General features: G+C 39.8%; 1 protein-coding gene across 1 annotated transcript in view; it reads left to right on the top strand.

Moving 5' to 3' along the window:
- The first annotated feature begins 774 nt into the window (after positions 1-774).
- Positions 775-13,125, top strand: part of c22h8orf34 (chromosome 22 C8orf34 homolog) — a 72,141-nt gene continuing 59,790 nt past the window's right edge. Inside the window, exons 1-5 of the mRNA XM_053228123.1 lie at positions 775-1,023; positions 1,149-1,280; positions 5,061-5,189; positions 5,293-5,321; positions 7,028-7,191. Of these exons, the coding sequence (XP_053084098.1) occupies positions 879-1,023; positions 1,149-1,280; positions 5,061-5,189; positions 5,293-5,321; positions 7,028-7,191 (599 nt within the window). The 5' untranslated portion in view covers positions 775-878. The remainder of the gene's footprint in view (positions 1,024-1,148; positions 1,281-5,060; positions 5,190-5,292; positions 5,322-7,027; positions 7,192-13,125) is intronic.

Consider the following 13,125-nt stretch of genomic DNA (forward strand, 5'->3'; position numbering starts at 1 on the left):
TGTAAAGTGATGAATTGAAATGCGGTAAATATGAAGTAATACATACACAATATCAATTTACTACATCTCTAGCTACTTATCACCAGTGCTAACATCAGTTAACATTACCTTACCCTGATAGCTGTGAATGAATTGTTCCATGAAGAATTAATGCCCTTTATTCAGGCTGGAACCCTTCGTTGCTGATTTTTCTACAATCGTGGACACATCTTCAAAGTTTATTCTTGGCAGGATTGACAAAAATGAGGTGACTGTGAGCAAAGATGATAATAATGGTTGTGTTTCTGTGCTAAACAATCACAAGGAATTCATTTTGCCCTGCGTCAGTGTACTTCTTTTTTTAAAAGGGCCCATTAATGTGACTTAAAACCTATTCTGACAACAATATTTTTGTGTCTGGGGGGGCATGGTGCCTTGGTGGTTAGCACGTTTGCCTTGCATCTCCGGGGTTGGGGGTTTGAATCCTGCCTCTGCCTTGTGCATGGAGTTTGCATGTTCTTCTCGTGCTTCGGGGGTTTCCTCCGGGTACCCTGGTTTCCTCCCCCTGTTGGATGGATGGATATTTTTTTCCTGTAGTTGTTGTTTCTGTAGGAATACAGAAATCATGCTCTAGACCCTACTGCTAATCTAATTTTCTGCAAGAAATGTTTCATTTTCCATAGAAAAAAAATTTACTGCAAGAGTTGCAGGCGAATCCTAGAACTACAATCTTCATTTATTTTTCACACATACAGTATGCTTATGATCATTATAGTGGGAATTTTTGGAGTTAAAGAAAAATAATTCAACACAATCTGCTTAGTTTTGTGTCCTCAAATGTGAAAGTTATGCATTCTGTCCATTTCCCTTTCTGTTTTTTTTTGGTACTGTTTTAGGAAATGATGACCAAACTGATAACTGAGACTCCAGACCATCCGATTCCATTTCTAATCGGACATTTACAGACCAAACAGGAAAGTCCAGGCCGGCTTCACCGAACGCTGTCTGGATCTGCAGCTCTGTGGGCCGAGAGCGGCTGTTCAGGTGTGAGGCGGAAAATCGATCACAGCCCGTCCACCTGCCTGTCACTTTCTGTTTCGCACATACCAAACAATTCTTTTCAGAAAAAAAACAGTTCTCAGTCTCAGATTGAATTTTTATCTCCACAGAATATAAAAGCAATCGACGGGATTTCAGGAGTTACGACAGAGCCTGGCAGATTCACCCCAAAAAGCCCAAGAAGTCCAAGAGTGACTTAGCAGTGTCCAACATTTCTCCTCCTTCTCCTGAGTCTAAATCACGTAAGTAAATTTCTTATAGTAAAATCAGCAGCAACACATTGGCTGAGTGAGCATGGCTTGACCAAAGTTAAAGCGATAAAGCGATCTGAGATCCGATCTTGTGTTTAGCTAAAGGTTAGGATTACCATAAAGTGTGCTTGTCCTACATAAGTGGAAAACTAGGCTACTCAGAGACATACAGCACTTCCCAGTACTCAGCGTTACATAGCTGCCATATTGGACAAGAGCGAAGGATGTAAATAATTTAACACGGTGCGCTGCCATCGCCACAGTTTCTATTTCTGACGAGGAGCAGTTGTAGAGGAGCTGGCAGTGAGGTGGAGAGGATCTTTCTCACTCCAGCCTGTGGGTTGCTGTCTGTCTCCATCACTTATAGATTCTTCTGCGCTAGTGGCTTTTCTTTCAGACGTACAGATCCTTTTCTGCTCCATCTTCCCCACTTCATCTAATTACAGCCTTTTTTTTCAATATGTCGGGTTTCTAGCAGAGTAATTGGTCGACTCTGCTGTCTATAATTGGCATCATTCGAGCGACTTCAGCTCATTTGAAATTATCATTCAACGGCATGTTGAATTTTCAAGCGACGTTAGTGTGTAGGGAATTAGATAGCTCGCATCACAAAAGATTTTTAAAGGTTATATATTCCTTTCATTTCATTCGAAGCATTAAATATTCTGGCGTACATTAGCAGCATGCTAAACCTTGGAGATTCTGAGGTACACCAGCATTATTCTGAACCTCAAGTATTATGAAGAAACATTAGCCTTATGCTAAACTTTAAGAATTCTGAAGCAAATTAGCATCACACTAAGCCTCAGAGATTCTGATGTATGTTATTATCACCTGAAAAGCTTCTGAAGTACTCTAGTATTGTGCTAAATCTAAGCTAGACTGATGTACACTAGCATCATGCTAAACCATAAATATTCTGTGGTACATTAGCATCATGCTTAATCTTAAATAATCTGACATACATTAGCATTATGCTAAACTTTAAATATTCTGGGGCCATTAGCATATTGCAAAACTTTAAATATTCTGAGGTACATTAGCATCAAGCTAATCCTTAAATATTCTGGAGTACACTAGCATCATGCTAAACCATAAATATTCTGCGGTACATTAGCATCATGCTAAACCTGAAATATTCTTAGGTACATTAACATTATGCTAAGCTTTCAATACTTTGAGGTACATTAGCTAAACAATTAACTAAAGTATGATAGCACAGCGCAAAGACATAGAAGTTCCAGAATACACTAACCTCATGCTAAACCTTAGAGGTTCAGAAGTACATTAGCTAGCTAGTGTTTTTGTTTTCTTCTTTGAGAAAATAGCTAGCCAACTAAGCAGGTAAACACAGCTGATGATCATTTACAAGACAGTAATAAAGATACAAATGCTCTTGTATATTTTAAAAGCAAAGAAATGAAACTTTACATGGATATTAATCCATGAAAATTACCTCAGCATTTGATAGCAGCTTATAGCTGCAATTTTGGGAATATCTTTACTGTTTGTCCATACAGTATAGTGAACATTTTCTAGCACAATGAAAAATGCTTCACATTGTGCTGTGTAGAATGAGAGCATTAGCTAGGTTTGATTTATGTGATTAATCTTTTTAGTACCAGAGCAAATGTTCCAGGTTTCTCGTCACATTACATGTAGCTGCTATACTGCTCTCAGTATCTTTTCTCTTAAAGCCGTAGCAGTATAACTGGCAGGTGGAGGAAGGCAGGCTGTGTGTCGGTGTGTATATTTGTGTCAGTTAGAGCAATTGGGTATTGTTAGCAGTGCACCTGGCTAAGAAAGTAGCTCAGAAATCATCCAAAACATGAGCTTCAGTGAACCTCGGCGGACCTCAGCGAAAGTAAAGATGGCCCATTTTCGCTTGACATGCTTTTCTGCACATCTTGAATTATTCATCGTCTAACCTCGCATTTTTATTTTTTTTTACTTGAAGCGCTCTCAAGGATGTGACTAACGGTGTATGACAGATGCCCTACGTTAAATTTTCTATTGCCCTCGAGCAGGCATGGCCCTAAAGTAAAAGAAAGGCAAGATGGGTAAAGTGAGAGTTTTCCCAGCACAGTGGCCATTAAGGCTGTAGTGCTTATTCACATTCTGCTGAATCAGAACAACCTCAAGCTAAATCACACCTAACTCCAAAATAAGCGACACTAAAACCCCCCCTAGAGCTTTGCGCTCACTGAAGCAGCAGGAGGGTGCAGAATAATGGCTTGCTGATGATTTGGAAAGTTGAAAATTATAGTTTCTGAAATACTGCATATTAGACTGTTTATTTTTTATTCTGGGGAATGAAAATGCATTCTTCCGTTTTCTATGGATGTCATGCTTAGCTGTTTGACCTGGTATCCTGTTTGTCCTGGTTTCCTGCCCTGACCATGATCTCCTGTCTTTGCAAAAATCTTTCCTAATTGAAAGATATCACCCATACCAAACATTTGTGATGGAAAATAAATATTATATAATCGGGAAGTAAAATTCCTTTAAAAATGGCCTAGAACTTTGAACTGCTGCAGACAGAGTGAATATTAGCAGTAATGCTGCACAATCCGTAAACCATGATATGCGAAAATGATTTGCCTTTCTTAAGCAAAGAAATTCATAAGCAGGCAATAGCATCATTTTATCATAAATGTTTCAGATTCTTTTTTCGGGTATCGAAATTGACTGTGCATTTATTACAATTGTTATTGTATTGTAACATTTATTATTGTTAACTGATCTTTACACAAGATTAAAAATTCTTTTTTGAATTTTTTGATGTATCAAGAACGTAGAATCATTTGATAATCACATTAGTTGTTTCCAGAATATCAATAGTTTCCAGATTTTCAGTAGTTTTTAGAACAATAGGTTCCATGTTATCAGTGGTTTCCAGATTATGAGTTGTTTGCAGATTATACATTGTTGCTCAGTTAGCCATTGTTTACAGATTATCAGATGTTTCCAGATTATTGGTAGTTTACAGTTTATGAGTGGTTTCCAGATGATCAGTAGTTTCCATATTATCTGTGGTTTCCAGAGTATCAGTGGTTTCCAGAGTATCAGTGGTTTACACATTATTAATGTTTTCCAGATTATCAGTGTTTTATAAATTATTTGTGGTTTCCAGATTATTAGTTGTTTACAGATTGTTAGTGGTTTTCTAGTTTATAATCTGTTTCAAGATTATCAGTGGTTATCTGTGGTTTACAGATTATCAGAGGTTTCCAAATTATCAGTGGTTTACAGATTATCAGTAGTTTACAGACTACTAATAGTTTCCAAATTGTCAGTGGTGTCCAGATTATCAGTAGTTTACAGATTATCAATTGTTTCCAGATTATCCGTGGTTATTAGTGGTTTCCAGATTAGCAGTAGTTTACAGATTATTAATGGTTTCCAGATTATCCGTGGTTTCCAGCAGTGGTTAATTAGTTTCCATATTATCAGTTGTTTACAGATTTTCAGTTGTTTACAGATTATCCATGGTTTCCAGATTATCAGTGGTTTACTGTTGTCTAGCACTCTACTTTCTTAGTCTTCTCTGAGTTGGCTCTGCTGTCAGTAAACCTGACAGTTGTGGATTATAATGAACAGGCTGCATACAAACTCAGCACTTCCATCCTACCTTCTCTGAACTCTAACCTTATCCACTTCACACTCTGCTGGTTTTAAAATAATGTCAGTTTAATAGTAATAAGGTGTAATGTACTGAATGTGTCTTGTGCAGCAGAGTTGAGCTCACAGCTCTATCTGCTCTCTCTGCAGTGCCTCGTTCCATAGAGTGTCCCTCATGGGACTGGAGGACCAAACCCGAGAGCCGAGACTTTGACGAGCTCAACCACATCCTGAGAGAGAGCAAGAAGCTGGGCAAAGCGTTGGAGAACCTGTCCCGAAGTCAGTGCTTCCAAACACTGTGATCTTCACGTTGTGTTCATATGTTGCAACAAGAGACTTAAAGTGAATGTGAATATTATTGACTAAAATCTATCTTTCATAGGTATTGCCTTATCTGATGAGCTCGATCAGGTAATTCATTCATGTATCAAAATTTTCAACTGCTGAAAAAGTTTGGCCAAAAATGACAGCTTTACCCCAAATATAGTCAATCATCCGAGGCATTTTGGTGTCTGAAGTTGGGGTAATAAATTTACATACACCTTGCAGAATCTGCAAAATATTAATAATTTTTTAAAAATAAGAGGGATCATAAAAATTGCATTTTGCTTTTTTTTATTTACTACTGCCCTGAATAAGCTATTTCACATAACAGATATTTACATATAGTCCACAAGACACAATAATAACTGAATTTACACAAATGAACCAGATCAAAAGTTTACATACGCTTGATTCTTAATACTGTGTGTTGTTACCTGGATGATCAACGACTGTTTTTATGTTTTGTGATAGATGTTCATAAGTCCCTCATTTGTCCTGAGCAGTTAAACTGCCCACTGTTCTTCAGAAAAATCCTCCAGGTCCTGCACATTATTTGGTTTTTCAGCATTTTCTGAATATTTGACCCCTTTCCAACAGTGTCTATATGATTTTGAGATCCATCTTTTCACATTTAGGACAATTCTGGGACTTGTACACAACTATTACAAAAGGTGCAAACATTCACTGATTCTCAAGAATGCAACACACTACAGTACATTCAGAGCAAGGGGGTGTAAACTTTTGAACATGATGATTGGTGTAAATTGTCATTATTTTGTCTTCTGAGGAACATGTAAATATCTTATGTAGCTTCTGAAGGGCAGTACTAAAGGAAAAAATAAGATCTTTAAACAAATTATTAACATTTTGCAGATTCTGCAAGGCATATGTAAACTTATGACCCCAACTATAGCTAACAAGTTCAAAATACAAGTTTAACAGTTGTGCACACTGCTTACTCACATTAATAGACATTCTTTGAATCAGTGTGTGTAAAGTTAACAGAATATGTTCATTTAAAAAAATCATTAAGTTGTTGTAAAGTAATATAATAATAAAATAATAATAATAAGATAAACATGACAAACTGTATTTTTTTTACCTTATTAACTGAAAAAAGCTGGAAAATGTGGTAACAGTAATTCTGCTTCATCACAGCACCCAGTCGTTGATTATTTTCCAATAATAGCACACCCCAAGTGTTTTATTCCTTACTATTTTTCACAGCGTCTTTAAATGCACAGCATGTGATGTGGTGCAGATTTGAAATCTGCTGCGTCTTGCTGAATGTAACACAAACGTCTTTATTACAGCACAGAGCCAACTGGGCCGTGTGCCCAACCGTTCTAGACTGCAGTTTGGCTTCTAAAGCATTCAGCTCTTGATACAAAATGTTATTTATTTTATTTTGGCAGCTGCTTAAAGAAAATCTTTCCCATGGCTACCCTACTGAAATATAAGTAGCAGTTAGTAGTCATAACCAAAATCATGATGCTGGTGCTGATGCTGAAATTTCCACAGGCTGCATGTTCTTCTGAGGATTTATTAAAATGTGTTCATTAGCAGTCATAGAGACTAAAATGCACCCTGATAGTAATTGGATGCTCTAATGTTGGGCAGTTTTAAATTGTGCTGATTTAAATGATTCAAAGTGTCTCGAAGTGTTTTTCAGTGTGTTATTTGCTTTTTAAATTAACCATCATGTCTCTAATTGTCTCTTGCTTTGTGTATGTGTGTGTGTGTGTGTGTGTGTGTGTGTGTGTGTGTGGGCGTGTGTGGTGGCACCCTGTCAGGGCCCGCGGCTTTATAACTCGGTGTTGCGGCCCCGTGTGGTGGGCGAGTGGCTGGGCAGAGACGAGGATGACGCTGACCCGCTGGCTGCTGAGATGCTCCAGCCACCTGTCCCGAGGGCAAAGAACGAGGGATGGAGCAGCCGAGACACCAGTCCTGCAGGGAGGTCAGGCTGAGTGTTAGTGTGTGTGTTACGATATAAATACTACCCACAACATTTTTCAAACTCTAGTTATCAGTTATTTATTATTTACTCTTTTGCGTGAATCTCAGGTTTTAGCATTTGAAAGTCCCCCAAAAAGTGAAAAGGGAGAAAACCTCATTTAAAAAAAAATTAAATTCTGATTATCCTGCATGAGTATCATGGACATATGGACAGCTGCTATCTGATGACAAACTGAAGTGATTATGCCTTTTCACTACGGCACATAGCTATCCAAATACTTGATCAAAGCGTGAGGTTTACTGTGTGAGGAAATCATGCTTAGCTAGCAAGGTTTTTGACTTTATGATCTTTATGCGGTCTGACTAGTTTTCCTACCACATTTGGTAGACTGGTTCTCAACATTATCTTTGCAGGGAGACTAAAAAGAAAATAAAAACATTTCTGTCATTTTGGAGAAATTATTACATTTTTAGCTTCATGCGACAGTTTTTTTCCAGGCCACCACAAAATTAATAATTCACTCCCTCAAAAAGTTGGTAGTCAAACACATGACCAAGGCATGCGTCTGTTGTTTTATTCTTTATTTTTGCACTAGAGCATCACTAATGTAGTCAACAAGTAAGGGAAGCTTATAGCTTCATGCCTAAACCATCCACACCCAACCTAAGCTATGTTTCTTTTTGCTCAGTTACACTATTTAGACATTTCTTCTTTCCAAAAATCAAAATAAGTATATTTATGAACTTTTAGTGTACAATTTCAAGCTTTAGGCCACGCCTCCTACCTGAGTCTGATAATGGAGTGACCTTATACTATTCAGCTACAAGATCGGGATACAACAGTTTTTCCTTTGTAGTTTTTTGTTTATATGTATAAGAGTGATAATAATGTCATACATTTTCATAAAGCATCTGTTTGAGATGATTGAATTGAGTGTGTGATTATGCAGACATGCTACTTGTCTTGGTTGATGGAAATTTGGATTAAAGTGGGGGGTGGACATTGTGTTCCTTTCATTTTTCGATGAACTTGAGTTCCAGTCTGCTGGCTGCTCAGTCAGTATGAACACACTCATCATTTTTATTACCAAAACAGTTTTTAGTAATACAGTCAGACATTTTGAGTCTACTCTGCATACCTTCTGTATCATGAGACTTGAATATCCGAGCAAATGCAACCTCAACTGCGTCCTTATAAATCCCAAACGCTTCACAGCTGTAGCTTTAAGAACACGGTGGTGAACCTCGTGGCCTCCTCCAAATGTTGTCTTGGTGATTTTAATTAGGGGTGTTTGTTTGTATGGGCAGGGGCCGTCCTCTGAGAACACGACTAATTAGAGTGGATCAGATATTAAATCATAAATCATGTGCCGAGCTGGGCAAACAGACGCGCCTTCATTGGGTTAGTGTTTGCGCTCATTATCGTGGAGTTGGGAGTCGATACCGCAGGCGACTGAAATACCCAAGGCGCCGTGGTAACTCGCTTCATTAAACAGAAAGGAGGCAACAGTGTACTGTAATCCAACGCTGCAGTGCTTTAAATGTCAGATTGGTAGGATGCAGGCGCTGCCTCGCTGAGTGATTTTTAACATAAATATACAATTGCTCTTTAGTAGCTTAGAAGCGTGAACTGTCTCAAACATATCAAATGAATTCGACACTCTTTTTCCATTCATGCTACTCATGTCAGTCCCAGTAAAGAAGGCATGGCCTCTGTGTCAGTCCCAGTGAAGGAGGTGTGGCCCATGTGTCAATCTCTCTGAAGGAGGTGTGGCCCATGTGTCAATCTCAGTGAAGGAGGTGTGGCCTATGTGTCAGTAAGTGTTTTATTCCTTCCTTTTATACCCGTCAAGTCATGGACTCCACAATACCTCTGAAGGTGTGCTGTGGTATCTGGCACCAAAACATTAGCAGCAGGTTCTTTAAGTCCTGTTGCGAGGTGAGGCCTCCATGGATCGGACTTTTTCAGCACATCCCAGATGATCGATCGGATTGAGATCTGGGGAATTTGGAGGCCAAGTCCCAACACCTTGAACGTAATTTTGTTATGTTCCTCAGACCATTCCTGAACAATTTTTGCAGTGTGGCAGGGCGCATTGTCCTGCTAAAAGAGGCCACTGCCATAGGGAATACCATTGCCATGAAGGGGTGTACTTGGTCTGCAACAATGTGTAGGTAGGTGGTATGTGTCATAGTAACATCCACAGGACCCAAGGACCTACTGCATACCGGGAACAACCCACAAGGGTGCCGTTTTGGAGATGCTCTGACCCAGTCGTCTAACCATCACAATTTGGCTCATGTCAAAGTCGCTCAGGTCGTTATGCTTTCAAATTTTTCCTGCTTCCAAAAGGTCAGTTTTAAATTCAGACTGGCTTTCATTTTAGCTAGTGGAGCTGGAAATGTATAACGTTTATCTGCCAGAGTATTTAGTAATGCAGCTAAGTGTATACACAAATATAGTAAAATAATACACCATTGATATGATTTGCATTCATGGAAAGTGTCACTAGTAGACTCCCACACTACGTCAGTGCATATACATACATTCAGCTTCTTAACCGAAATACAGTGGTGTCTCAATGAGTCTCACTTTCCAACACCTGTTCGGTAATCTGTTCAGCGAGTGAGAAACTGGCACCTACGCTGTGCAGCCTGGACTAATGGAGCACATTTTCCTCTCATTTTAATGGCCACACATGAGGCTCTCTTTTTCCGTCAGCGTTGGAGCGGAGCTGACAGGAGCCTGAGGATATGTGCGAGAGTGCCGGGGCTGCTGGGAAATTAGGAACAGGCAGAAGTGTGCATGGGGACGTCTTCCAGGAGCAGATTACGGGGATGATGAAATCCATGCTGGACTGATTCCTGCTCTCAATCACACCAGCTCCAGGACCACTTCTATTCATTTTCTTCTCCTTCACTCTCTTGGCAGTCTCCTTTCATTCTTTTTGTCTAAGCACTCAGTTTCTGTCTTCCTGCCGTTTCCCCTACCCACATGTCGACATGCTCACTTAGGTGCTTATACATCTTAATCGACCCACTTTTCCCTCCCAGCCAAAGATATTCTAGACTTTATGAGCTGTAAAGCATTTACTGTCAGAGTGATGCTATAACTATCTGTATGCTAGGGCAGGATAAGCTTGTGTGTGTGCATTCAAGCCTTGATAATTAATCCTGTAGTCACCTGAAGAGTTTGCTGTCCAAAGGGCATTATGCATGCAAACAAAGCGGCGAGGCAGAGTGTAAGGGTCGAGAGTGCAGCACTAATGAGCGTCTCTTATCACTCTCTGATCACTGAGGTTGTCCTCTGCTCTGTGCACTTCCCTTCATACTAATGGGTCTCGTTCAGACAAGATGAGTTTTTGACACACACTAGGGGAGTGTATCTCTCCCTTAGAGATGACGCGATGCACAGAAGTATGAAAGATTCATTTACAGTTCAATAGTATATGATTCAGAGCTGTTTTGATGCAAATGGATGAGGTATGCTGTTATCTAATTCCACAGTGGTTTTCCAATCCCAGCATTTTTTTTTCTAGTAAAGAATGATACATCTTACTTTTTCCCTAATTTGGGAGACAGCTGCTTACAGGGGAGGGTGAAAGCTAATATGTACTTCCTGCAAGACACGAGAAGCTAGCCAATTGCATCTTTCAGAACAGCTGCTCATGCTGCATCACAGATGCTTATGATTGGCTAGTGTTGCTGTGATTGACAGGAGAGAGAGTATACCCAGGACATAACAAAATGAAAGCTCCTCAAAATGTTGGAAAACTTGAAGTTACAGCTTCTGACTGTTACAGAGCACTGACACTGGAGACTCCTTCCATAAATGCTAAATAATTTGTTTAAACTAATCATAGATTATTGTGCATGTTTAAGCTGTCAATATAGAAACAGTGTGATTTGAATAGATTAGAATTTGAATTGATCATTTGATTTGAGAATTCATATATAGTGAAGCTCCTCCTTTTTGCCTGCTGTTGTTGGTGTTTACTGTGAGTTTACTGCGAGCATCATGTGGGAAATGATGTCACCACTCCGCACGCCCTAAAGACCTTCTCCATCTTTCACACTTACTGTTATGCGATGGGGAAAAAGGACACATAAATTCTTTAGTAGAAAAGACGTGTTACTGGAAATGACAAGGACAGAGGACACGCCTCCTTCACTGGGACTGAAGAATGGACAGAGCTCAAAGAAGAATGGAGAGAGAGTGAGAGTGAGAGACAGAATAAAAGAGAGAACGAGAGTGCGAGAGAAAGAGCAGAGAGATGGGGAGAGTGATCCTGTGAGAGGGAGGGAGGCAGTAGAGAAAGAGAATGATAAACAGAATGAGCTAGGGAAGGAGGTGGTAGAGAAAGAGAATGATAGGCAGAATGAGATAGATAGAGAGAAAGAGAGACTGAATGAGAGAATAACAGTGTGAATGAGAGAAAGCGAGAGAGAATGAGAAAGGAACAAAATGAGAGAGGATGAGAGAAAGAGAGAAAGATAATGATAGAGAGAATTAGAGACAATAAAAGAGAATGTGAAAGAGAAATAACGATACAGCGAATTAGAGATAGAATGAGAGAAAGACAGGATGAGAGAGGGGATGAAAGACAGAGAGGGAATAAAAGAGAAAGAGAGATCGAGAGAGACAGGCAGAGGGAGAGAAGGAGAGTGAGAATGACAGAGACAGACAGAGAATGAGAAAGCGAGTAAATAAATAGAATGAGAAAGGGAGAGAAAGAGGCAGAGAGATGGCGAGGTCGAAACAGTGAGAGGGACGGAGAGAGAGATTGACAGTGTGAATGAGAGGAAGAGAGAATAAAAGAGCTAATGAGAGACAGGGAGAGAATGAGAGAGAATCAAAGATAGAAATAGAGAGAGAGAGAGAGAAAGAATGAGAGTGTGAGTGAGAGGAATAAAAGAGAAAATAAGAGACAGAGAGCGTGAGACAGACAAGGAGAGAGAGAGAGAGAGAAACAGACAGACTGGGAGAGAATGAAAGAATCAAAGATAGAATGAGAGAGAGAGGTGGTGAAGGAAATTGACTTGATAACATTTATAAATAATAAACACTAGTGATAAAAAGAGCTGTGTGTATGATGTTGGACTTTATCCCTACAGAGACACTGGGAGATTGCACCTGAAGCCTTACACTCCTAGTACAGAATTTACTTCGGTCTTTTAGCACCCTTTTAAGTCTGAGTTTTAAGTCTGCAGTGGCTAAGGTACTGCTTTATCCATCGATAAATACGTTTTAAATGTTCTAATGTTTAAATTTAACTGCATGCTGTTGGGCCAGTATGGAAGCCAGCTCCGCTCTATTCTCAGTTGGTTTCAGGCCAATAAACTCTAAGCATTAGTATTCTACTCAGCCTCAGGCCTGCATGCGTGACTATAATTTTTCATTCTGTTCTCTGTTCTCCGCCCTGGCCTGGATATGTGCTGGTGCATTAAATCAGCCGGTGTGTATTCCAGGGTCGTAGCTCCCATGCGGTGTACAGTGTGTACCAGAGAGCGCGGTATTCCTGTAGGAGAAAGCCCACTGAGACATTCTCGATTCTCATGTATGCACAACACAAGCTTTTTGTCTTAGAACCACTTTTCTTGCATGATTCTTGGGCATTTTTTTAAGGAAGGTATCGATTTAGCTTAACGATCTGTCAGACGTGACTCATCCGTTCGCCCCGTTCGCCCCATACTCGGAGAACACAGCAAGGCGATGATGTCTACAAGTTGTCGCTGCTCTTTTAATGAGAGAGCTGATTGCTGAAAGGCAGCATAATGAAGCAAAAATCTGTGGAGCCGAGAGCCGTCACTACAGAGACCTTTGTGCTCCTGTACAGTCTTGCCGGTACCCAGTAGGTGTTGATTAAACAGAGGTGCTACACTCACTTCCCACTGAGGACTGATGGCAAAATTATTACCTCTCTATCTTCCTTCT

Source organism: Pangasianodon hypophthalmus, chromosome 22 (assembly GCF_027358585.1).
Source record: "Pangasianodon hypophthalmus isolate fPanHyp1 chromosome 22, fPanHyp1.pri, whole genome shotgun sequence".
NCBI classification, from domain to species: Eukaryota; Metazoa; Chordata; class Actinopteri; order Siluriformes; family Pangasiidae; genus Pangasianodon; species Pangasianodon hypophthalmus.